A 27,913-nucleotide genomic window follows, 5' to 3' on the forward strand; every position below is an offset into this window, starting at 1 on the left:
AAGCGCACGATCGCCACGCGTCAGCGAGATACTGGCCGCATTTAATGAGCTCCCCTTACCGTGCGCAGTGCACGTGATAAACAGTGGGGGGGAGCATTGGACATGGATTCCGAGAAGCACAAGGCACGGACAAGATACTACCGAACGGATGAGCATCCTTATGCTTGGCCGAGCGGACTAATGCAAGGATCATTGCTCAGTCAGATCGGCAGTCCAGTCAGTCGGACTTCGCCTCCTTCGACTAGACTCGAGGGGGAGGCAAGTGATCCGGTGTTAAGAATCCGGAACCCCACAACGAGGGGTCAACACCACGGGGAGATCAAAGGGCCCAGTGGCCCGCCGGAGAAGGACGAGCCGACCGGATTTAGAAGAAAGGGACATCTTGTAACGACCATCCTTCTTACTACTTCTACTCTCTAAGGATGACCGTTACTTAACTACTAACTCTACTTAACCGGTATGATTAAAAATCACATGGAAACCCTACCGAAAAATTTCGGCAGAGTCTCCCCTGTTCCGGTAACCTTACTCAACAATACATGAAATATATACTCAGCCACAAGCGGCTGGAACACATATCAATCAACCACACAGTATAATAAATATCAATCACACAAATATCTACTTACTAAACTAAACTCATCCTACATGCAATCTAAACAGGAAAATCTCAAATGACATGAACTTAAAATACAACTCGAACGTTTATTAATTACTAAAATGCGGAAACTAAAATTAAAACTTCTTTCCTAGTCCCAAGGCTTCCATAGTCCTGGCATCACACACCCTTCGAACACCTCCTTGTCGCCTTCCTTTCTATATCTTTTCCTTTCCTGTATCTGCAGTAAGAGGAAGTGTAGTCTATAAGCAAAATGCTTAGTAAGCGCTATCTAACTGACAAAAACTCGATATGCATGTGAATATTCTGAAATAAAAACATGCTAAAACTGAATGCTAACATGTAAAGCTAAACATGTAAAACTACTCATGTTCTTCTAATAGCAAAGAACAGTAAGCTAATCTAAATAACATGCTAGCATAAAAGGGAACTAAACTTGCTGATTCTAAAACAAGGTGAAACTTGATTCATTTGTTCTAACTTATTCTTTAACACTTTATGTTTATATAAAAACTCGTTTTACTTATTCAAAAACTTATACTTATAATACTTCAAAATAATAATCATCTTCTTCTTGGGCCCGGCAACTGTGCTTTTACTTTTGTAACGACCCGACCCATTCGGCGGCCCATTTGGCGGCCCATTTGGCGACCCTATGGTCGTCGACCGTCGGCGAGCCGTTACTACTAGGTTATCTAAACCTAGGGACGACTATGGGAGCCCAGCCCAAGGACAGAGAGTCCAACACAGTGCCACTGATAAAAGTAAAATACTTGTTATCTTTTAATACTTCTATATAATGCCTCGGCATTTTCTTTAGCACCTTGTGTGCCAAAATCCCTAAAGTCTTGACTTTGGGATCTACTTAAGGCCTTGGCCTTCTTCTTTCTTTTCTTTATCTTTCTTATATTTTTCTTATAAAAGAATGCTTCTTATAAAACTGAAATGTTTAAACAAATTCTAACACTGCAATGCTTAGACAAAATCTGCATACAAGTTTAAACAGAAATCTGCATATCAAGCTTAACTAAAATCTGCATATTAAACTTATCTAAAATCTGCATACTAAGCTTATCTAAAATCTGCATACTAAGCTTATCTAAGAATCTACATAACATGCTACTCGGAATTCTGCATTCTTAGCTAATAAATTTCTATGCTATAATCTCTAAAGCAAATCAAAATTCACAGAACCGGATTGTTCATTCCTATAAGTCCTTTATACATGACTCGTTATATCAAGGATTAACTCTACCATAATCTGTCCGAACCTTTAGAAAACTTTAGCTATTTAATGATACGGAAATATCAGGGATTGACTCTACCATAATCTGTCCGAACCTTTATTGCATCAAGAGAAAACAAATTCAATCAACATTTATGCTACTACCTTAGCCTTCCACAGAAATGGATCAAAACCATCAAAGAACACAACATCTTCATTCTTATGTCTAATTCTATTAAAATCTGCGTACAACAGCACTAGAGAAAATTCCAACAGTACATCATCAATCAAAAAACTTAGTCCCCATAAACCCAATCCAGGTTTCCAGAACCAATAACAAAAACATACATCTCCATCCCTAGGTCTTATTTCCATCAGCAATCAGTCCACTAAACAGCAGCAATAAGAAAAATGAAAAACTTCTCTAATCAAACCTTAATCTCAGATTTAACATAAGCAAATTCTGATTAAAAACTCCATGGCAGCAACTTCAAAACTAACCGAACTTGATGTAAGCCAACTGTCTTCCAAAACAAAAACCCACAGCAAGCCAAGAATGGAATCATAGATTACACGAGACCTCACAGAAACCTCAAATTGAAAACAGTTAAAATCCATACCAAACCTCAGAATGAAAGGTTCACACCATCTTCCCGAAATCTCCGAATCTAACATGTAAACATTAACTTACAGCATAATAAGGGTATCGAATGGATTTGTCCAAGATTTCAAAGAGGAACAAAACTACAGAACTCACAAAATCGATTCCAAATCTTCATGAAAATCCTCAGCCGAATCTAAAACTTCATTCAGAGCTCAAATCACACGATTAACTCTATCCAACATTAAAACAAACAGGTAACATGCAGCTTAATGCACAGCACCAAATCTCCATTCATCTCCGTTCCATCAATTCGGCAAAACCCAACCCTAGGTTTCATCCAAAGCTTCGGGAACAAGAAAAAACCAAGAAATAAATTTCGAAGCTATCTTACCACAGGTGAGTAGCAACTTACCTATCCTTGGACTCAAACCGAGAAGAAAGGAAGGTTCTAGGGTTCGGGCAGCTCAAATTCCTGCTCTTCTTCGTGCTTACAGCTTCTCCTCGACGAGAAGTGGAGAAAACCCCTCGGAGAACTTTGGCCGGCCGCCGGAAAACAAAGCCTGGCTCGGCTGCGATTTCGCCCAAGCAGGAATCGCCCGCACAGCGCCGTCGCGAGAGGAGAAGGAGAGAAAGGTTTCGGTCACGGGATAATTACTCCCTAACTTATCCCTCTTTTATAACCTAAAGTTTATGGCTTAAGACTATTTCGCTCACGGGATAATTACTCCCTAACTTATCTTTTCACGAAATACTCGCGGAAGAGTTGGTTGGCTACGGTTTTGACCAAGTCAAGGGTTGCGGTTTCGAATCCTCAGCCGCGCACTTTTCGTTTCGATTTATTTTCAATGTTCCTAACTATACCTTATATAAATTTGTTCTCACATCTAGTTAACAAATCGAGCATGGCACGGTTGGTCGGGCCGAGTTTTGCTTGGGCCGAGGAGCTCGGTTCGAAACCCAGCTTCTTCAACTTATTTTCCTTGCTATTATTCTCCATTATCATTTTCTACATCATATACATCTTATCTCATATATTATAAACAAAACTTGTTTAGCTCAGTTGGTTGGCTGACTTATGTTAAGACTCGGGTCAAGCCCGAGGTCTTGGGTTCAAAACCCAACTTCAACATTTTTCTTTTTTTTTCTACTTCTTCCTCTTGGTAAAAATACCAAACGAACTCCAAAAATTGCATAAAAATACTCTATAAATTTCTAAAAATCTCTAGAATTTTTCTAAAACATTTCTAGATTTTAATAAGGTCTTTTAGAACTCTAAATCATGAAATTTGGGGTGTTACACATCTGGTAGTAAAAGGCACCCTGGTAGGGACCAGGGTTCCGACGCTCAATGAAACAGTACATAATGTCCGAGCGGAGGGACGGGCCGCCCGGCCGACGCAGGGAATTAAGGCCGTCCGGACGACGTTCTTTGCCCGGTCGGCCAGACGGACGTCCCGGCCGGGCGGTGGGTAAAGGAAGGGAACACCCTCTGACAGCCGTCAAGTCGTATGGCTACGCCATACCCCTAGTCTGGCAACGGGGTGTCCTGTTGTCCCATCGAAGACATGCTCGGACTGTAGCAGTATGGTGTCAGGTAAGCTCTCTGACAAGTACATACCGAGGTATAGGTTGCTGACACGTCTGCACCTCGGTGAACGTGCATTAGTTCTCTCCTCGCTCTATATATAGAGCCTCTTACTTCGCCGCAGGTACGCAAAAAATCACTTTCGGAGCCACCTTGTTTATCGTAGTTTACCTGACTTGAGCGTCGGAGGGTCGTCGCCGGGAACCCCCTTCCCGGCCCGACTTCTGTGTAGGTTAGCCGGAGCATCGCACCACCAGTTGGAGATCTACATCAGCGAGTCGGAAAGCGCCACGTGCCTAGCGTCTGTTGGCTTCTAGTTCGGACAGGATCACTTCTCTTTGGGATTGGTTAGACTAGGAATAAACATAGTAAAGAATATAAATTCATCTTTCATGCACATCCATGGTGGTATATTGTATGGTGTTAATATAACTAGTCAGGATGAATATTATTGCCCCGATTGACCAAATGACTACAATTCATCTACAGAAAGTCTTAATTTCACATTATATATTCCATTGCAAAAGAGAAAAAAAATACAATATCAAGATGTTTCCATACAGAGGAATCACAAGGATGACACATTATATCTCCTTTGTGCTCATGCTCATGATGACACATCATGTGGCAAGCTGTAGCAATCGATGCATACAAGCATGGAAGTCTAACAGTTAATGGAAAATAATACATCACTTTATAAGTAATTTTTTTTTTCTTCTTCCCTAGTATGCGAGTACCATGCTTATAACGAGGGAGTGTACAATTTTTATATTCATTCAGCTTGTTGTCTTCATTCCTAAATATCATGTAGTTATTTATACAATAATCAATCTTCTCATAGTCAAACCTAAACCTCTAATCAATTTTTTTATAATGTAAAAACTATTAGTCATTATGTTATCAGCGGGATTCAACTCTGACATCAATTGACATATGTCATCGTAACATCTTTCTAAAAAATGATTTTCTTCTTTCATATTCAATAATCTTACAATAGCTGATAATTGGAAATGACCAGGGTGAATGTCTACCCACACTTCTCTTTCACTAGCATTTTACATTTCATATAGTTGATGATATTCAGATATTGGTATTTCGTTGATATTAGACTGCAACATTCATCGCATCGTGAACCATTGATTACATTGCACTATCATTAGTTAATGATTCATGCATAATAAAAGTTGTGCTAGATAACGAACCACCAGAATGCCCAATTGGTTCATACAAATAAGGCTCTTTGTGACAGTATCAATTGTAGTTATTGACACAAAATCATTTCTACATATATGTACTTTTACAATATTCTCATCACGGAAGGCTTTATTTATACATTTCGAATGATTACACAGACAACGTAACTCGACACCATTCATACATTTTGGATGACTCTTAGCGAAGCCGCTAGCACGCGGCTCTCACTCGGCAAAGTCGCCAGCACACACCTGGCGATAGGTGAAGCTGGCAGCATGCGGGTGGCAACAAGCGAAGCCGCTAACACGCGATTGGTTGCATGAAAAGTTGCTAGTACGCGGCTGGTGCTCTCCGAAGTCGTTAGCACGTGGCTAGCGGTCAAAGAAGGGAAGGGGGAGAGACGGACTTACCGAGATTCACCGACAGATCTAGGAGGAAACGAGTGCGAAGGGGAAAATTGGCTCCGTGCCCTAATTTTACTGAGGATTACTAACATTAATTATATTATGTTGGTAACTTAGTGATCTCCCGACGGAATTTAAGTTTCGTCGGTGGTTAATTTACCGATAGAATTAAAATTTCATTGGTAAACTGTCGGTAGACACTAGGCAAAAAGCCTTACCATTAAAGTTTTTCTGACGGAAATCCAGTTCCATCGGAGTTTGCCAACGGAACTCTAATTTCATTGGAGAATATCGACGAAAATAATTTTTGTTGGAAATTTCATCAGCGTTCTGGCTAAATTTTATAGTAAGATCAATGAGAGAATTGATTGAAGTATCGAGTCTCAAATCTCGAGACTTCTTTTTTATATGTTTCATTTGGTCGACTCAAAAGTTGTTAGTTAATCTTTTCGGTGAACTGAATCTTCTATTAGGCGATTGGATTCTAGACTTTTCTTGCCTACTCCGATCCGATCGATCTCGTAAAATCTACTTTTCAATCAACTAAAATCTATCTAATCGATTAGTAGCATCATGATTAATGAAGAGGATAAAAAATAGTAGCATCATGATCATTACCATTAGACATGAATGAGTGCATCACATAAAATAGTATGTTCTAATTTGTTATTCCTTAATTACTTTTATTTCCGAAGTAAGAACGCTAATCAATGTGGGTACACCGCCTCTACCACATCCATCCCGATCCTATAAAAATTACTCAAATAATAATTAAAATTATTTCAATTTTATCAAAATTAATTAATTTGGTCCAAACTGTTCCAATACTATTTAACCACTTTTGATCAAAATTAACAAAATATTATTAGAATAATTTTAAAATGGTTATAATTGAAATATATTTTTTTAACCAAAATTACTGTAATATATAATAATTTTGATCAAAATTAATATTAAAAAAATAATTAATCATGATTTTGATTAAAATTGCATGCTAAAATAAATATATAATTTTGAAATACGAAGTGTACTTTCATTTTTTTTAAAAAAATGGGATGTATAATAATAAAAGTAAAGGTTGCGTTTTTATTTCTTTATTTATTTATTTTTGTGGCTAATGGACATTCAAGAACACTGACAAATATTTCAGTAATAAATCGATAAATTTTGATGAAATTGAGATATTTCGAATTATTTGTCGAAAAGAATACAAAATCCAAAGCCTCTTTCTCCACACAATATACAAGATGGCTCCTAGCCCAGCCTCCCCTTAACATTCCTCGTCCTCTTCGCCAATGGCCGACTCTCTCCCTCCGAATGCTGGCCCTAATTTCCCCTCTTTCCTTCTTCCTCCACGTCCTCCGACGCTTACTGCCTCGCCTCCGCCTCCACCTCCACCTCCACTTCCATCTCAGCCTCCGCCTCCATCATCAGCTCCTGGCCTCGAGAGCCTGCCCATCGCTGGAGGCCACTCTTTCTCCCTCCGCCGTCCGGCTGTGCGGGTGACATCGGAGTTCGACAGCGACAGATCCGTATTTTTCCACAAGATCTCCTGCAAACTCTTCGACAGCCTCGCCAAGCTCAAGCTCACCTTCCAGAACGATCGCAACGGCGTGATCGCTTATCCGCAAATCGGTTTCATCACCAAGCACTTTGCTGCGCTCTACGACTTGGAGTCTCGTAATGCTCTGCTTAAGGGATTCTTCGACATTGGTGACGCTTTGCGGGTCCGCGCCACCCACGATACCAAGGTTCGCTTACCTCTTTTCCTTCTAATTTCCACGCTTACTCTGATTAATTTTTCTAAAATAATTGTTTTTTATTGGTTTGAGATTCTTAACGGTGCAAGATTCTAGGATTCAATTCATTGTGTGATCATTACCTAATTGACTGGATTGGAAGTTTTCTTGTGTAATTCTCCCAAATGATTTGGATCTAGCAAGTATGCCTAGTTCCTGATTATTTTTTGGGCAAGAGTTTCCGACTTAAATTAAAATACCTTAGGACTCACACAGACCCTAACTATAAAAACTAAACCCGGATCAGAGAAACTTATCTTCGAACCTATTATTATGACTAATTTGCTTCATCACTTGCTTCTTACAAATGATATATCATATCAGAACAATGTCCAACGAGAAACACAATGAAAACTAATCTACTAACCAGTATTACCAATTTTATGATGAAGCTTGCTATCTTGTTCTAATAATGTACTTTGTAGTTAGTGGAATTTCTTTTTTTTTATTACTCTGCAATATATTCATGTCATGAACCTTTTGTACTTTCAAATAAACACACATGTATGATATAATTTTGTAAGTTGAATGAAGCTCTCCTGTTCCTGTTATGTTTAGTGATGTATGTGTAGTATTTGTTTTTCATTTTAGGTCTGGATTTCTCACACTTCCATTATTTTTCTCGTGCATGCTGAGATAACTTGTCATACTGTATAGTGTTTTTTTTATATCAAATAATAAAATTCACTTTGTTTCTTATGCCATACTTTTTTTTAAAAAAATTTATTTTTAGTATTATATGTTAGATTATTTGATAATAGGGAATATGTTGTCCTATCATTAGTTTATGAGATTGCTTATGTTTCAGACTGGACTTATTGGAGTGCCAAATTATTTCCATATAGGATTATCAGCAAAGTGTTTATCTGTCTCATGCACATATGAAAATAATAATTCTCTTCTTTCTTGCTTCAATTTTGGTAGTGTCTTCATATTCAAGTGTACCCAAAGAAAGGTGAGTGCTTTTCTCATCTCTCTTTATTATTTTTGGCAAATTTGGTAGTCTATCAAAAATATTCCAGCATTTAAAAGCAACAGCATGTTGACCAGTAGCGTAGTTTTTGTGGTCTTTTTTTTTGTTTCAATGTAATAGGTGTGGACTGTGATGAGGTGTTTGTCCTTTCTTGGTTTTGAAAAATAGATACTAAAAAAGGTGTGATGTTTATTTTGATCCATCACTGTTTAAAGTACTTAATCAAATTTCCATACCAACTTGTTGGTCGGTATATGATACTTAACACAAATAAAATTTGCTTGTCTCTTTGAGAGTATTTCTCAAATTTAGGGAGACTTTTAAGAGTTAATCAGATGGCAGAGCATAAAAATTCCAGTCTTTGGACAATTTCTTTTCATGATTGAATTTACATAGGGATGTCGCAAACAAAGTTTCTTGGAATTTGACTTGCAAAATAGCTCTGAATGCTTGTGGATCTGGAGTTTGTGATTGATATACTCGTTTGGAGAGCTGAGGCAATTTGATGGAGCTATAGACAAGGAACCAACATAACCTTGGAGAGTTGATTTAAATAAGATTATTGAAATTTTCAACAATAGATGCTTCTTGAGTTAGTTAAAATAAGATTTATGTTCCATAATGAATATGATATTTGTAAATAAAGGTTGCATAAAATTTAATTGTCTTTTAGGAAGCTTAAAGATCTAAATATTTACAAGATAACAATGACTTGCCAAAGGATTCCATGTTTGTTAGGACAGAGACGGTAAATTAAAACATCTACATGTTTTTGTTGAACGAAAAAGTGAAAGGATGATAATATTGTGTAATAGTGGTAACATTTATTTATTTGTATATATTTATGAGTCTTGGAAGACAGTGTTTTACTGCTATTTTCCTTCTTTATTGTGTCATATCTGTTGTCATGTCTTGCAGATTATTATATTTATACCTACATTATGCTAAGCTTTCCTAGTATTTGGTTTCTGCCCATTAGTGTTACCTCATATAATGATAGGTGTCATAAACATAAATGGAGGAGAGCGTCAACTGTTTTTTTGTGATCGTAAAGTACCTCTAAAACTTAAAGATTTTTTTACAAAATGACCGTTAGACCTGCTATGTTATATGAAACTGAATGTTGAGCTGTGACATGAGCACATGAGCAGAAAATGAAAGTTGCAGAGATGAGGATGTTAAGGTGGATGTGTGGATATACAAGGATGGACAAAATAAGAAATGACAATATTAGAGAGAGAGTCCGGGTTGCACCTATTGAGAGAAAATTCCAGAAGACACGTTTAAGATGGTAGGGACATGTACTTAGAGAACCAATAAATGCTCGAGTTAGTTAGGCGATGTATAACAAATGTCCATATCAAATAAGGAAAAGTAAAACCAAAAAAGACTTGGTTAGCAACAATAAAACAAGATAAAATTTATTTAAATATAAATGATAATATAGTATGTGATAGAGTTCAATGACGTTGAAAGATCCATATAGTCCAATGACCTAGTGGGATAATACTTGATTGTTATTGCATTTAATTACTATAAATACTTACTATTATATTAAATTAATATTTTAAAAATTAGAATCGAGTAAAAATCAATTTAGGATTAACTAAAGTCTTGATATAATGGTTAGGATTAAGTAAATCTAAATTAAATTGAATTTAATTTAATCGGTATAAGGTGGAAATTTTTTTCCTAGGTATTTGAGGAGGAAATGAATAAGAAAAAATTTTAAAAAGAATTTTTTTCCATGTGTTTAAGGATGAAAGGAATAAATAAAGAAATTCAAATATGAGGAGGAAGGAGAAAGAATTAAGAGGGAAAAAAAAATAATCATTAAAAAAATAAAAAAGAAAAGAAATTAACAGTTTAAAAAATAAAGAAAAAAATGAAAATTGGAAAAAAAAAATTCAGCGACCTCATCTCCATGTGAGGCTACGGGGCTCTCGCGAGGCCTCTACACAACTGCGAGGCTTGAGTGAGGCCTCTGCGTAGTCGTGGGGCTCGCACGAGGCCTTTGTGAGTCCGTGGGGCCTCGTGGGGTTGTGCTAGTGTTGGTGTCATGTTGTTCGGTAGGTGGAACGATAAATTCCATTTGTGTAGCTCGATACGACATGAGATTTTAAATATGATCACAATATCATTTAAGATTTCTCACTATTGAACCAATACTATAACTTCTCAAATAAACCAACTAAAATTACCGCCAACAAGTTCCTATAGTTGCGATTATTATCTATATAGATGCTGACCATGTTTTAGACTAATCCATTAGTTTAATAATATCACTTAGATGCCTTTTTATTTTTTTTTCAAAGTCTTCTATGTTGCATAACATCCATGGTTTTTAGTATCAATATTATTATCAAAAGATCTAAGTTTGGCCGTATCTCATTAGTTGATTAGTTGATTGGTGGGAACGTAATGAGCAAAAAAAAAAGGTGGAATAAATAGAAGAATTACAAGATAACAAACATTCATTTATTTAGTTAAATTACTTTAATCTAAGATTTAATTTAATAATTAAATTATTTGAAATGAGTTCTATTACTTCAAATAAATTATTTGAAATTAAACTAATCACAATTAATGAAATTATATTTAAATTTAATAAATTAGTAAAATTATTAATTAACTTTTAATTGAATTAGTTAATGCATCATAATGATGATTATAAATGATGTCAAGTTTGTCAAAAAAAAAAGGTTCACATTGTGAACCATTTTAGTGAATTTTAAATGATGAATCAAACTGCAAATTTGTATTTTAATTATAAAATATGTGGAAAAGATCCCAACCTTATTCTAATTTTTATATCCTAAAATATAGAATAATATAATATCTTATTTAATGGATTAATATATAATTGATGGCTCATCGTCATCATAACGGATACTTCATTTCATTTTATGTATGATCGAAATGAAATGGCAAGACATCTTATCACCAACTTCTTTTGAGAATAGAGCTATTATTATTGATAACCCTTATCAACTTTGAGTCTTGAGGGCATCCATGTTATTGAAGACAGGAAGACCATGAGACATTATATGAGGAGAATAAGAGGTAGGTGGCTTCAATTTGTCAAGACTTTGTAATTCTTGACTCTATGTTCACTAGCATTAAGTCTCAGGACAATTATTCTTGTCAATCACACTTAAGAATTGTTTATTCTAATTCATATATATATATATATATATATGGAGAGAGAGAGAGAGAGAGAGAGAGAGAGAGAGTCTTGATACGCTACTTACTTTATGGTGCTCACCTTGTGAGCACCATGTGTAATTTTTTTTAATAATTTCTTTAGCTTTAATATTATAACCCAAACCTTAAATCCTAAACTATAAACCCTAAGCTCTAAAAAAATAAAGAGAAAAAACTATACTTGGTGCTCATAAGATGAGCACCATAAGGAAGTAGGGTAACATTCTTATATATATATATATATGGTAAAAAAATAGTGAATCACATTTATTGAATTTGGAAAAAGTAAAATATTATATTGTCTTCTTAATGAAATAACCACGAATTACATGTGATATTATGATAAATTTCTAAATCTAAAACTAATTGTGAGACTAAGCCATTGCACGATAATTCTATCAATCCAAAAGCTCTAACATGTTCCTTGAACTAGATTATAAATACTTGTTAACTATATAAATATGTACATTGCCCCATTTCCTAGTGTGTCAAACTTTTGGAATAAATGGCTAACCAATTGACTTTAACATTGTAGGCCATTTTGTGTTAAAAGAATATCTAATCAGTCCATGTGTTGGGATTGATCCAATTAAGTCAAGCATCACACCCACGTATGAAGGGGAGTATTGATAATATAAATATATTAATTCACCCTTTTTAATTACTCAAGCTTTTGGGATATATGGTTAGCTAATTAACTTTAATAACTCAAGCTTTTGGGATAAAACAATTAAAAATTTTCTTATTAGATGAACAAAAATGTAGAGTAAGACATGGTCATAATAAAACAAAAACATAATATTGACATCCAATTAAAATCCCTTTGCCCTTGGATTAATATGCACTCTTCCTCCTTAAATTAACACATTGACAAAGAGAGAATTAGCCGAGTGCCTGCCCTCTCGCATGTGCTATTCAACTGTCTAACGCTAGTAGCCACTTGTGATTCACCTCTTCCGTGTTGGCCTAGGGACGGGCTGATGGAGGCGCTAGGGGCGAGCGAATTACCTTTCACCACCATTGGCAAAGAGAGAAACCAGAAAGAGATAAAGCATGAAGTGCAAACATAAATATGATAAAAAATTTAGGTTGAAATATTTCATAATTTATGGGATAAAATAGAGTAGCTAGTTTCCCTAAAAGGTTTGTTACTTTAAGTCTGCTGGAGTTTTTATTGGGATAATTTGATTTATTTTAGAAAAGTTTGTTATTTTATGAAAAATAAGTCATTATCATTTTATAAAGGGATTAGGATATGTTATATTGGATAAGTTAAGAGTTAATATAATTTTTAATTGTCATCATGGTATCATGGCTTATAGTTAGAAGGGGAGTCTTGGTGCAATAGTAAAATTATTGCTTTGTGACCAAAAGGTCACGGGTTCGGATCCTGAAAATAGTCTTTTGCAAAAAGCAGGGCAAGACTGTGTACAATAGATTCTTTCCCATGACCCCGCATGGTGGGAGCTTCGTGCACCGGACTGCCTTTTTTTTTATCATGGTTTATGGTTCATTGGTCTTGATTTTTTTATTAATTCATTTTATACTCTTCATGCAATTATATCTCTAAATTCTTTGAATCATCCCTTAATTTGTGTTATCTGATTTGTTGTTGCCACCTATATACCTTTATCCACTCTTATCAAATTGCTTAATCTCATTATTAAATTTCAAAATTAATTTCGTACATAATCACCATCTCAATGTCACCATAGAATTTCTCTCTTCTATTATTTTCTTTATCCCAACAAAATCTCTCATTTCTTTTTGCTCGAACAAAAGCTCGAACTACGTGGTACCTTCTCTATATCATCACTTTAATCTCCGACTCTACCTTTGATCTTTCAACAACATGCTTCCCTTCTACTTGAGATCCTCGACACTTTCGACATCACATGTCCCAACTATTGCATGCCTTCTATTGTGCCTTTACTGCTCTAGAGCCCCATCGCCTGAACAACCTTTGCCACCTAACCGAAGACCCTCATGCCTCCAAATCAACATTGACCGGTGCTGTCGCTACTGGTCTTCATTGCCTTTCTCTCTTGAAGCCAATGTGAGAGCATTGGATTGACATCAATTTTGACATCACCCATCCACTGTTACTCCTGCAGTCCATGCTACTAATGTTGTTGCTGCCACGCTACCCTCTTCCTTCTTCTTGCAGCAAAGACACCACTCTATCACTTGCCGTGACTGCGTGCAAAGCTCACCTCCAACACCACTCTTTGCTGTCGGAGAAAAGCCTCGTCGTGTCCTTTTGTTGCCACTTGCCATCTATGTTGGCCTTTCACTGTTAAATCCTATCTACTAGGAATTTCAATATAACCCACTTTTGCATCTGTTAATTTCTCATAAATGCCACTATTTGATAGTATCTGTACGTGAAACTCCTTTCCTAGGGTATCTATTTCATCACCTCAACAGATATCTGGCTTAGTATTTCAAATCATTTCCTAAAATTTTCCTTAACATGATAACATTTATTTAAATATAGATGGGGATGAGTGTTATTTATTATTTCTTCAATCATTAACTTTTTGATACCAAGATATTTTCTTGTTTATATTAAAGTGCTTAGGTAGGAGCATAGGACGTTAGTGTTAATATTATTAAAATAGGATCACACTCAACTTTAAAATTATAAAGATACTAAAGATGTTTTAAATGGATTCAAAGCAATTGGGTACAAAAATACAAGATATGGTAAACAATGATCAAGAAGAGGGTAGAAGTATCTTATTGAGGAGGATGAACAAGAATAGCGGAGAAGAATAGTTTATAAAAAATATTTTAATATTTCGAATAAATCTTAAAAAAAAAATTAAGAATACATGAGGAAAAAGAAACCAGAGGAGGAAGAATAAACGTAGAGAAGATATGGAAGAACATTCCATAAAAATGAGTGGAAAATGGCCCATGTTGGGTGGACAGAGACTTTGGAGGAATATACCTTTCCTTATTTGTTACACTGTTAATGTGAGTGATTGTATAATTCATACTTGAGTGTGGCAATTCATTATAGTTACTTTGTGTGACTAAACAGGTAAGCATTGTTAGATACTCTGTGGTTTTTGAAAATTTGGGTTTGATCAAACATCCTAGTGCAGATTGAGGATATGAGATGACATGTTGCTCGACAAAGTTTCTGTTCTTCATTGAACAGGCAAGCTGAAAAATGTTTAGACATTTTTTCTCATTGTCTTTGCATCCTAATATGAGAAAAAAAATAATAAAAAAGCAATAAGATACCTCTCTGGTATCTGAAACAAATGATTCTATGTCTGGAAACAATCAAACAAGATAAAAAATACTGTCGCTATTAAATTCTTTTTTATTGGACATAAGGCATTTCTAAAAATATGCTCATATGGTGCTTAAGCAGATCCCAGGATGTGAACAGATAAATGCTTCTTTTCAACGAGTATATTATTTTTCAGAGTTGTATTTTATTTAATATAAAATGTGGTCTTCTGATTCAAAACAACATAGTTCTTTGCAGTGTCCCTTCTTACTTTCAACTTTTCTCTCAGGAGCAACAAGGAGAAATTGCAATTATAACAAACTTGTTTAACCCATCATATAAATTGGAGGTGGCTTCACCTGTTCCATCAGTTGGTCTGGTAAGTTTGTATAAAAAAAATGATAGTTGAAGTTTGCTCACTTACATTAGTGCAGTGAGGCGAAGCTTAATTAATTTTCTCTTGATGTGAAATATACATATATTTTTTCGATGGCATCGGTTTCTATTGGATGGAGGATTATGTCAAATCTCAAAAGCCAGTTATTGTAGCTTAAAGCTATGTCAAAGCCCCAATGAATGACTTTGAGATGACTAAGGCCCATCTGTAGCTCCAGTAGTTCTGCTAATGCAGAATTCTGGGACATGATGGAGTTCAGCTGCCTTATTGAGGATGCTGACTTCTTTCACTTACATGCCTTAGTTTGCTGATATATTTGACATCGATAAGTTGATTAACTACAAATTACATCTGCAGCCAAGAGCAACCGTCTGTTTTCCCCTTGGTGAAGTGTCAGTGGAGGAGAAGAAAGACCAGGAAGCTGAGAAAGTACTGTCTATAAGTGGAATTCTCAAAGGTTACCTAATGAATGGAGTGTGTACTGCATTATACCAGAATGAGGAGCTGAATCTAAGTTACCGTTACAAGGTGATATATCCTATATCTTTGTTTCTGCAATGTTTTTTTGACTATTGATGGTACCTTTTCACTTGGAGAACATTTTATAACTAATAATAGTTTAGTTAATTTTTATGTTTGTAGGATGAAAATATGTCTTTCATACCAAGTATCTCTCTACCATCACAAGCACTCTCCTTTGCATTAAAGCGCCGTTTTAATCCCTCAGACAAGATGAGGTTAGCAATTTATTCTAACTTCCTATATTGTATACTAGCTGTTGCATTTTCCTTTCAACTAAGACAAATGCAACTTCTTTGTTATGAAGTTGAGTTAATCTTTATCATAGAGTGGCAGTGAATGCCCATGAATCTTTTCCCATGGCACTTTTATTTTTGCTAATCTTTCTGTTGGTACAATCAATTTTGATGTTAGACAAGTTAGAACATGCATTTGATAAGCTTGTGACAAGTGTATGTAAGATCACAACAAGAGGAAGCTTTACAGATCAAGGGTGATCAAATGTTTGGCAAGAGGAAGTTCTAAAGATCAAGGGTGATTGGATATTTGATAAGAGGAAGTCTTAGTAGTTCAAGGGTGATTAGATATCTAACAAGATGTTATGGTAGGTCAAGGTTGATTAAAGACTCGGGAAGGCGAAAAAGACTTCCAACAAAGGTCCTCGAGAAAACAAAGGTCATGCTAAAGGAGAAGGGTATTCTCCAATTATTACATGGATTTTATTCGTGCAATGTTGAGAGTGAGAGCACATGTAAAATGGGTAATCGAGGGCTAGATTAGGGTCACAGATGAAAGCCTCAGAAGTGGCTTAGTTAATGCTTTAGTCATTGAATTGTGATTACTAATTGATTGATAGTCGAGTCAACTTACTAGACTACCAGACCTTATTACTATTGTGCCGGTTAACTAAGTGGTCAACTGATTAATTGAGTTGATTGAGACTAGGTGGTAAACTGATTAATTGAGTTGATTGAGTGGACTCAGGAGGGTACTCTGTTCATGGTCTTTGTTGAATAGACAACCATCAACTCATTAGATTCAACTAATTCATTATAATAAAATGGCTAGTTATTATAACAATCATTTTTATAAGCTATTGCTGAAGATAGTTGACTAATGGGTTCTTGAGTGGACTAATGGACACATAATCAGTTATAACATAATGGTTAATGTAGGATTGCCAGCACGCTAGAGAGGGAGTGAATGGCGTGTTCAATTTTTGAGATGATAGTAATTAAAAACAGAGTAATTATTAAAATGCAACGGGAATAAACTAAGCATATGAACTGCAAACACAGAAATAATACCACACAAGACAGACAAATCGTTTAACGTGGTTCAACTTCCCTCTTGGGTTCCTACTCCACAACTTATGATCCATTAGGTGGATCACTCTCGAAATCTCTCAAATAATTCTCCTTTCCGGATCTCTTTTGAAGGCGGAGAAATCTCTTAACAAGACAATAGTTAATATATCAAATAACAAGTAAATAAGTATTAGGCTACAATAAAAATACCAAATGATGAATGATGTTGCCTATGAAATTTGAAAGAGCACTTACGAGCAACATAACAACATGACGATTTTGAATGTGTAAATGAAGCTGACGTGACACATTTTCAATCGCTTGGAAACTCTTCTAGTCTCCCGGACTATGCTGACTCAGTTGCTGATCTGATCGACTAGAAGTTTGGATTTAGGTGACACAGCAACTTCTGGTTACTAGGATGCCTTCTGGGTGCCTGGAGCAAGGCGAACTCTATCCCTTGACTGCCTCCATCATATCATTAGATTTGGACTTTGGGTTACTCGGACATTAAGGTAGTCGCGACCTCTTCTGGTCGCCTGAGAGTCCAGTCAGATTGATCTTCTTATACGACTTGATTGATCAAACTCATTGATGCATTAGGTCGCCTCGGATGTCTTCCGGTCACCTGGATCAAAGATTTTCTTTTTGCACCGCAAGATTAGTCCACAAGTATATTCTAACATTCGGACAACAATTGTTGCCACTTCGAAACACAAAGCAATTTCTCCGTTAGGTTTGCACCTAGTTATTAAGACTACCCTCGACCCCAGGAGGATAAAGCACTCCTCACCACTTTGTGTCAAAAAGTCTCTTTTAGCTTACCTGTCGTGTACCTCCAAGAGTTACTTTGCTAAGTGTCTAATCCAACTGCTTGCTGACCTACTAAGACTTTCACTACTTCTCATGTCTGTGACGTTTGGTCACAGAGTTAAGTCAACCTACTTCTCGGATGTCTAGTCTCCTTGAGCTATATGGCCTACTAGGGTTTTCCTTCTACTTGGTTTTTGGTCTACTAGGTTTTCCTTCTGCTTGGATTTTGGTCTGCTAGGTTTTCCTTATGCTTGAATTTTGGTCACCAGTTTTGGTACATAGACCAAATAATAAAATGCAAGCAAAAGTTCCTAGATTCATGGAGATATAGAACAACATATAAGTTATCATGCTTGCATATCCATCATTTTAGTCTCCAACAATTATTCCAATAATTACATATCCGATTTGACCGATGGATGAATATGCAAGCATACATTTCATGCTTGTTTGAGTAATAACAATGAGATTTCCCAATAATCATGCTAAGAATAGCTAGGATTTTAGAAGAAGATGCCATTCGTTTGATGAGAAATAAAAAGGAATATCGAAAATTCGCGTGGCTAAAGCTGAAGCAACTACTTTCGAAGTAACAAAAAGAAAAACAACGTAAGTAGGAGAGTCAAAATAGAAAGAGGATTCCACACTTCTTTCTCATTCCAAACAGTGCATGAGACTTTCATCGACCTACTAAGTCTTCTTGCTTCTGTACGCTTGACAAACTTATTAGATCCGCAAAACAATTTACTTTAAACTTCCTTGCTATATATTAAAGCGCGGGTTTGATGTAGTGCTCTATGCACTAACAGTCTTCCCTTTTTTATGCATGGAAATCAGGTTAAAAGTTAGAAACATGATGTTTTGTAAAACACTTCTCCCTCTTGAATATGATATTTTTGTTCTCCTTCTTTTTCCTTAACTCTTTTAACTTCAAAACTCTTTTCTTCTCCTTTAAAACTTTTATTTTTCTTCCCTTTTTACATACATAAAAAATGAGTTCATCGGAGGAAAGAAAACATAATTTTAAAAGTTTTTATAAATTTTTAAAAAATTCAAAAAATAACCTTATTTTCAATCAAGTTTGCAAAATTAGGATTTTCAAAATCAAGCTAATTTTTTAATACACCTTTTTAAAGAAATTCTATTTTCTCTTATGCATGCAATGAATAAAAAAAAAAAAAGCTTTTTGCAAGAGGCAGTTTCCAGGATTCGAACTCGTGACCTTCTGGACACATGACAACAACTTTACCGTTGCGCCAAGGCTCCCCTTCCTTATGCATGCAATGAATATAAAGTTAAATTAATTTAGAGCATTTATAACTAAACAATAGTTAAATTAAGCATATATTAATATAACTAAAGTCATATAATGTCAACAAGTCAAAATGAAGTAAATTCAAAGTAAAAAAAGTTGACCATAGTTAAACAAAATTGACATAGTCAATTAAGATTTTAACTAGTGAGATTAAGTCAAGACCAGTCAAACAACAGTCAAAATAAAATACGAAAGACAACTAGCTTTTCACCAACCTGAATTAATCTGAATTTATCGTTTTATTGGTTCCGGCGTTCGGGAGCATTCCGGGTGACTTGAAGGTTCAACATTTAGTTAATTTTAATTTAAATTCTAACTAAAGTTATCAAGTCTTAAGTTTATAAGCCATTTGCGTTGGTTTTGGTTGACGAAAGTCCTAATTTAAAAAGTTAACTAAGTTAATCAATCAAAAATATTTTTAAATAAAAACATGAATTTTTGAAACTAATTTAAAAATCCTTTTGACATGCCAAACAAGTGTTTCCAACTTAAATGTCTATGAGACATGAGCTTTCAACAAGTTGGTCACCTAACCGATCAATTTGTAACCTTGGTTTATATTGATGCATGGACATAAGGATGGAACCAAGGTTTAGTCCTAGCATCTCACGCCCATGGCTCAATACACAAACAATTAAGCTTAAGTGTTTGTGAGATGTGAAGACTATTTAGATCTATAGGTTCATATAATCTATGGTGGATCCTAAGCTAAGTTCGTTTTTTTTAAATGTAAACAAGTATATATAATAATTAACATATGAAAACATCCTAGTTAAACTCCTCTAAGTTGAAGATTTGCTTCTTTTTATTTTTCAAAATTTTCAATGTGAACTTTTCCAATATAGATTTTAACTTGTCAACTTGAGTCTGCAAGATAGAGCTCTCTTCCTCAAGCTGTGAGTTGAGGTTCCACCTTGAACCTTTTTAGTTGAAGAGTCAAAGTTAGTCTCCCTCTTAAGGTCTTTGACCTCCTTAAGAAAGGACTTGACTCTGGACTTAAACTTAGTTAAAGTTTTAGATAAATAGGCAATTGCAGCATAACATTTTTCAGTTACGGGATCTGTCATCTCATCAGTAGACTCATATGAGTCACTGATGAGATCTTGATTGTGTGAGTTGGATTTCGATTTTGACTTGAGCTCGGACTCTGACTCGAACTTTGAAGCTTCTTCTATAGCCATCGATGCCATGAAGTTAGTCTAATTTGGAGGAGGGCTCATCCCAAGTTGCCTTTACTGTCTTCTATCTCCTTTTCTTTGTTTGGCTTGCCTAAATCCTTTTGACTCCTTTAGAAGAGGATATTCCGACTTGTAGTGCCCTTTCTTGTTACATTGGAAGCATCTGATATTTGCTTTGTTGACTTGATCCTTCTTTTGCATTTCTCTTTTTACCACTCTTCTAGAAAAATTCTTCCTTATTATCTTTTTCACGATATTTGCGACTTCTGAAGATGGGTATTCTTCATCGGTTTAGGGTTCAGACTTGTACTTTGATTCGGTTTCGACCTTTGGTTTAGACTTGGACTTTGATTTTGACTTGACTCCATCAGATTTTTATGCAATCAAAGACATACTTTTCTTTCGTTGATCAAGTATACTCATATAGTTCAAAATCACAAAATAATTCATCTAATTTAATTGAGGACAAGTCTTTAGACATTTTATACACATCTACTATATATGTCCATAAAGTAGTCCTTGGAAATATTTTGAGTGTGTACTTGTTAGATTTTGGTTCTCGATTTACTCTTCGATTGCATGGATGCCGTTGAGGATTTCTTTGAATCTTCCATGGAGTTGGCTCATTGACTCGCATTCTTTCATTTGAATAGTTACAACTATATTTAAAAGTAAGCCTTTTCGACGGTTCTTGAGTTAGCTGATCCTTTATGCTCCTGTAGCTCCTTTGCATTGTTGAATCATCCAACCTTACCTAGCTACTCTTGAGTTAGACCGCAATGAAGAGTAGTAGTGGTCCTTGCATTTGCTTGAGCCTTCTTGATGTCGTTGGTCCATGACTCGAATCCTGCTAGTTCACCATTTGCTTCTCTTGGCCATTTGCTTCTCTTGGCGGGTTAAAGCCAACTTTGTATAATATTCTCATCGCCCTCTTTTCAATAGCAACAACTTTCCTATTGCAAGAGTAGAATGAAGTAAGAGCAGAATGAAGTACTATCTAAAATGTGAAATTACTACTATAACCGTCGTGCAAATCCATAAGGCAAAAATTCTCCAAGGCTTTGAAAGATCTTGGGTAAGTAGCATAAGTATAAATAGCAACACAAGTGTTGATTGTTTAGGTTAGATTCAAGTTTAGGTTAGGTTTGGGTTAGGCTAGGGTTTGGTTTAGGCTAAGGCTTAGTTTTTTATTAAGAATTAGAATTAGGGTTTAACCCAATTCAAAATGCAATCACGACTGTAGGTTAAATTCAAACTTAGCTTTAGGTTCGCTAAGCGATTGTTTTTAGAATTAGCTTTTAGGTTGTGGCAAGATGCATGGGCTTTTCTTAAAGTAGCCATGTGCCTTAGACAAAGCTATTTCAAAATGACACACCCAAAAGATTGAATATTAACTTCAATTGATTACACGAGGTAGAATTTCTCTAATTATCTAGCCTAGACATGCATTAATAGAGCTTCCCTAACGTACTATCAGTTTAACCTACTCTGCTATCAATTCTAGGATCGCGAGCACATTAGAGGATGAGAGGAGGGGGAGGGGGGATGAATAACATGCTCAATTTTTTAGATGATAGCAATTGAAAAAAGAGTAATAACTTAAATACAACAAAAATAAACTAGGTGTATGAATTGTAGCTGAAATATATAAAAACAAAAATAATACCACACAAGATAAAGACAAATCATTTAACATGGTTTGACTTTCCTCCGGGTTCCTACTCCATAGCGTATGACCTGTTAGGTGGATCACTCAAAATTCCTCAAATAACTTTTTCTTTTCAGATCTTTTTTGGAGGTGAAGAAACCTCTTACCAGACATGATAGTTAATAGATCAAATAATAAGTAAATAAGAATTCGATGACAATAAAAATACCAAACGACGAACAAAGTTGCCTATAGAACTTGAAACAACATTTGCGAGCAGCGTAATAGAATGATGATTTAGAAACGTGTAAATCAATTTCTATGCATGGAACAAGAACTTTGGTCTTCCTTTTATAAATGGTTGACTGTCGACGTGACACATTTCTAGTCGTTTGGAAGCTCTTCCAGTCGCTCAGACCATGCTTACCTGATTGCTGATATGATCCATGTGAAGTTCGTATCTAGTTGACATAGCGACTTCTTGTCGCTTGGATGCCTTTCGGGCGCCTAGAGCAAGTAGGGGCAGTGCTTACATGGGTCTAGAAAAAAAATGGACAAAAATGAAAAGGGTGCTCCAAATTACAAGGAACATTAGATGAGCGCCCTTTTTTCCAAAAAAAAAAAAATCAATGGGCCCCTCTCCCATAATTTTATCTTGGAAGCTACCGAATAACTTCTACAATGTGTAGAAGCTACCGGGTAGCTTTTACAATGCGTTTAAAGTGAGTTTATGATTTAAGAATTTGGATTTACACCGTGTAGAAGCTTCCAAGTAGTTATACGTGTAGAAGTTATCCAATAGCTGCTATAATGTGTTTAGGGTGAGTTTAGGATTTAGAGTTTAAGGTTATAGTAGCTACACAATAGCTTCTACAACTGTTTTAAAGTGATTTTGATGAATTTAAATAATTTTGATCAGGTTGGTAAATAATATTTTGATATAATAGTATTCAGAAATCTTAAATCTTAATTCATAAACCCTAAACTCACTAAACATGTTGTAGTAGCTATCCAGTAGCTTTACACGATATAAATTCTAAATCATAAATTCACCCTAAACACATTGTAGCAGCGATTAAAGGATATTTTTAGATAAAATCATGGGAGAGATGTCCATTTGACTTTTTTTTTTTTTTTAAAATGGCGCCCTTTTGATGATTTGTAAAATTTGGGACGGCCTTTTGATTTTGCCCAAAATAAATTGAGGGAAAACATTGCTAATGCGTTTAATTGGTTGGTGGTTAATCTGCATGGAGATGGAGGGAAGCATGTAGCTAGCAGGGGTATATGTGGATTTGAGGGGAAGGTGAGATCAAATGAATTAAATATGACAATTATATTAAATTGAGTACGATTGGCGTAGTTAGTTCTTAAGTTTGGCAAAGTTACTTAGGATGGGTCATGCTGTAAGTTTGTGACGTTTCGATATGTAACAACAGAAGCAGGCGGTGAATGCCTTGATGGGCATGCGAATTAATCGAGGAGAGAAGTTAGCGAAGACTAACAAAGTTTTCAAGCAAACATCATCAGTTTTTACTTAAGTTATTTTTTATACTTGTTAGAAATTTTATTGAAATATACAATATTTTATAACTCTATAGAAATGATAAATTTGTAATTTTTTATACCATAATTAACAAATTTGCATCACTATCTTGTTGATTTATTTTATGGTATTATTGATATGCAACTTCAACAGTTAAATGATCGTTTCTAGGTACGAAGTTACTCCTTTGGTAACTTGTTTGTGTCCACAAAACTCATTTTTGACTTTTGACGGGAAAAAAATTGATGCAAGTAGTTGAGTTTTATCCATAAAATTTCTCAAGATTTGATATCCTCGTACTTGATGATCAACTTAAAATTTATATATGTGATATGCGTTCTAGCAAAGCATTTTATTGAAAGGCCTTGGTGATCTTTCAGAGAAATTAGTTATGTCAAAGAAAAATATAACATACCAGTTGATTTATAGGCTTTTGATATTGATATTAATTATACCGATTGCGATTATGATCGTAGAGAGAGTGTTTTTTGCTATGAGAATTGTAAACGATAAGTTTGCAATCGAATGAGTGATGATTGGATGAATGATAGTCTTATTATCTATGTAGAGAGATATTTTTAACGGTTGATAATGAAGTTATTATACAAATGTGTCAAAATATGAAGATACGAAAAGAATAATTATAAGATAATTATTTTGTGGTGTTTTATGATTATAAGATTTTATATATTTTTTATTTTATTAATTATATTATATTGTTGTCTACACCAAGGCTTAGAGTTTCGGTTTGTGTCGGGCGGAACGGGCGATAATTTACAGATCACTTATATGGAACATCGGCCTCGGCGAGGCCACCGGTGAGAGATCAGTAGTGGTGGTGACGATGCGACGGCGACAACAGCTCGAGTGCGAGGGGAGGCGGCGGTAGAATTGCGCATCGCGACGTGTGAGAAGAAAAGGTAGGGTTTTTAAAAAACTTATAATTAAAAATTTAAATCGTTATTATATATATATATAATTTCTAATTAATTATTATATTTTATATAAATTATTAATTCATTAAATAAATGGTTAATTAATTAATATAATTATAATATATAATTTTATTTTTTGTAGAAAATATAAAAAGTTAAAGTAAAAAAATATATAGTTATATAATTTAAAATAATTTTAAAATCAAACATTCAATTATTTTTATAAATTAAAAATATATTAAAATTTTATAAAAAGATTTAAAATAATTTTAAAAATTGATAAATGATTTTAAAATTTTATAAATAACACGTCACCTATGGGCGATTTTCTGCGCAAGGCGTCTCCCATACAGACAGTTGCCCCGGCTAAAATTCTCTCTCTCTCTCTCTATATATAAACTATGATATTTAATATAAGATTATTTAGAATATTTATAAACTATAATTATGTAAATATATATTATATAATTAAATAAATTAAAATTTTATATAATTATTATATATAAATTAGGATTTTTTGTTAATTTATATAATTATTATAGATAATATATATTTTTTATCTTAGAATAAGAGATTTAGAATCATAAATATTAAAGAAAATACTTTAAATTACCTATCCTTTATTTTGGAAGTTTTGATAAATGTATGCTATCAAGTTACATAAAGTTAATATACAACTTATTTTTAAATTATATATATATATAGTATCGAAACCGTATCGACACAACATGATACGATACCGAAACTGTATCGTTTCGGTTTAGGATCGAAACCTAGGCACGGGTCGAGATTTTAAACCTTGGTCTACACTGAATTAAGATTCTAGCTTTGCCCCTAGTAGCAAGGTCAGCTCTATTCCTTGACTGCCTCCATCAAATCACTGGATTTGGACTTTTGTTTGCTTGGAAGCCTTCCGGTTGCTCGGACATTAAGGTCGTCTAGATCTCTTCCGATCGTCTGGAAGTCGGAGCAGATTGGATTTTTTTGCCCGCTTGATTTGATCAAACTCATCACTACTTTAGATCGCTGGGATCTCTTCCAATCGCCTGGATCCCCAAGTTGCTCTTACCAAAAGGTTGGTCCATAAATATGTTATAACATTGGGACAACAACTGTTGCCCACCTTAACTTGGAAACAAAAAGCGGTTTCTCCATCAAGTTTGCTCCCCTGAAGGATGAAGCATTTCTCATCACTTTCCGTGTCAGAAAATCTCTCATAGCTTACTTGCTTGGTTCGCCAGGATTTACATTACCAAGTATCTGGTCTAACCTGCTCACCTACTTCCACTACTTTTGATATCGGTCACTTGATCTATTTGCCCAATGTTAGTCTCTTTGATCCCTGGACTTTTCCTACCTAATGTCTGGTCACACCTGACCTACTAAGTCTGCTTATCAAGTTTTCTGTATCTGCACGCTTAACAAACATATTAGAACGATAAAATAGTCTAACTTTAAACTTCCTTGTCATATATCAAAATATTGGTTCAATGTGGTGCTTTTTGCACCAACACTTAATTTGTTATAATAGTTGTTTCTAGAAGCTACTATTGAAAGTAGTTAACTGATAGCTACAGGGAGTTGACTGAAATGACAAGTAGCGTCATTGAGCACCAGTGACCAGTCGACTGAAGTTGAGGAGCAATCACTTGATTACATGGTAGATTGGATGATTCTGGAGGATTCTTGGAACCTTAGGAGAGACTTATAAATACAGAGCATGTTGGCTACGAAAAACATTCAACTCACAAGTTATTTTGTTAAATTCTTTACTCTCAAACTCTTCTCTACTTGTACCTTTCTTTCACATTTTTATAACTAATGCATTGTAAGAAGTTTCTCCACCTTCAGAGGATTTTCGAGAAGGAGAAAGCAGTGAAATTAGTGAAGTGACCTGCGGAAAGATTAAAGGCTGTGGAGTAGGAGCTTGGGGGCAGTTGAAACTCATATATCATTGAGTTAGCATTGTCTCTTTCTCAGTTCCTTTTGTTTCATTAACTTTCTCAAGTGCCATTGATACATGATAAAAAATGCCTTGATCTTCTTCAGGATTGGAAATAGCCTACATATGTTTTAAAAAATGTGGTAGTATATGTTTGAGTTAATGTTGATCTTTATGCACAAAATCTATAAAATAAATTCATGTAGTACCCAAATTGCTGAGACTTTGATCTCCTCATTGACTTAATTATTTTTGCCTCTTTTTTCTTTTCTCAAAATTCTTGCTATTTTCTAATATTGTCTGCCTTTTCAATTAGGACTGCAAAAATTTGTTTGAGTAAATTTTATCTATATTTTCTTCCTTCAGTTATTGGTACCACTTTGACTCTAACGATTGGAGCATCGTGTACAAGCACACTGTTGGCAAGGATCTGAAGTTTAAAACTGGTTATGACTCAGAGGTGCGACTTGGATGGGCATCTTTTTGGGTAGGCTTCAATTTACGACTGCATAATTTACAGACTGCATCTTAGAGTAGTAAATGATAACTAGAGTTATCTATGGAAAATTTAGTTGTTATAGTCACAAAAATGACGGTTATACAAGTACAGTTATCATCCGTCCTCATCCAGTAGTGCTTGTTCTGTTGACATCTCACAGTAAGTGATGATAGGATTTTCTTAAAGGAAAGTATAAATTTTCATGTAAAATTAAAATTTAAAATTTATTTCACGCATGGAGTAGTTGTACTGTATTAGTTGACTTGGAAAATAATTATTATTGGGATATTCCTGTGAAGGTTGGGGATGAAGATGGCAATGCCAAGGCAGCACCAATGAAGATGAAAGTCCAGTTCATGGTCCAAGTACCGCAGGATGATATCAGTAACTCAGTTTTGTTGTTTCGGGTTAAGAAAAGGTGGGACTTCTAGTCGTGTTTTGTCTCGTAGTAAAGTGGTGTCTTCAACACATTGTTGTCTACGTTATTCCTCATAATTAAAGATCATTAGTTTCAATAATTTCAGTTTTTGGGTTCTTATGATAATATCAAGTTTGTGATACGCGAGTGCTTTGGGCGGTAAACTAAACAGACATTGGTGAGCTTATACGGTAGTTGACCTGATGGAAAATTTGCTACACAAAAGGAACATGGCTAAGACTAGATCTCTTAAAGATGCATCAAAGGGTTTTTTTTTTTTTTAAAATTTTGTTTATATCCAAAATAGATCAACCTAGTGAAATTAATTTCTTTTTTTTTTTCTATAGGAGTGAAACTTAATTATTCAGTTATAATTAAATGTCAAAGTTGTTATAATTAAATAACAATTAAGGCGAGGTTAACAACATGGAAGTGCTGAACTAGTTCTAAATTCTTAGGTATACTCACCTTAGATAAGTACTTTGCTTTCACAAGCATTGTATAAGCATCTGAGGAGCTTGGTTGGATAATTTTGGTGTGCTTTG

General features: G+C 35.0%; 1 protein-coding gene across 3 annotated transcripts; it reads left to right on the forward strand.

Annotated features, from left to right (window-relative positions):
* Positions 1–6,834: 6,834 nt before the first annotated feature.
* Positions 6,835–27,468, forward strand: LOC122042372 (outer envelope pore protein 37, chloroplastic-like). Of its 3 annotated transcripts, none has more exons than XM_042602452.1 (7): positions 6,835–7,382; positions 8,239–8,385; positions 15,141–15,230; positions 15,606–15,776; positions 15,891–15,985; positions 26,818–26,911; positions 27,250–27,468. In XM_042602452.1, exons 1-7 carry the CDS (start codon positions 6,927–6,929, stop codon positions 27,379–27,381), a joined length of 1,185 nt encoding a protein of 394 aa, XP_042458386.1. In that variant the 5' UTR covers positions 6,835–6,926; the 3' UTR covers positions 27,382–27,468. The 3 variants fall into 3 exon arrangements, with proteins under 3 accessions (XP_042458386.1, XP_042458385.1, XP_042458387.1); XM_042602451.1 differs by having other exon boundaries at positions 6,837–7,382; positions 26,818–26,938; XM_042602453.1 differs by lacking the exon at positions 8,239–8,385 and having other exon boundaries at positions 6,840–7,382; positions 26,818–26,938.
* Positions 27,469–27,913: the final 445 nt, after the last annotated feature.

Source organism: Zingiber officinale, chromosome 2A (genome assembly GCF_018446385.1).
Source record: "Zingiber officinale cultivar Zhangliang chromosome 2A, Zo_v1.1, whole genome shotgun sequence".
Classification (NCBI taxonomy): Eukaryota; Viridiplantae; Streptophyta; class Magnoliopsida; order Zingiberales; family Zingiberaceae; genus Zingiber; species Zingiber officinale.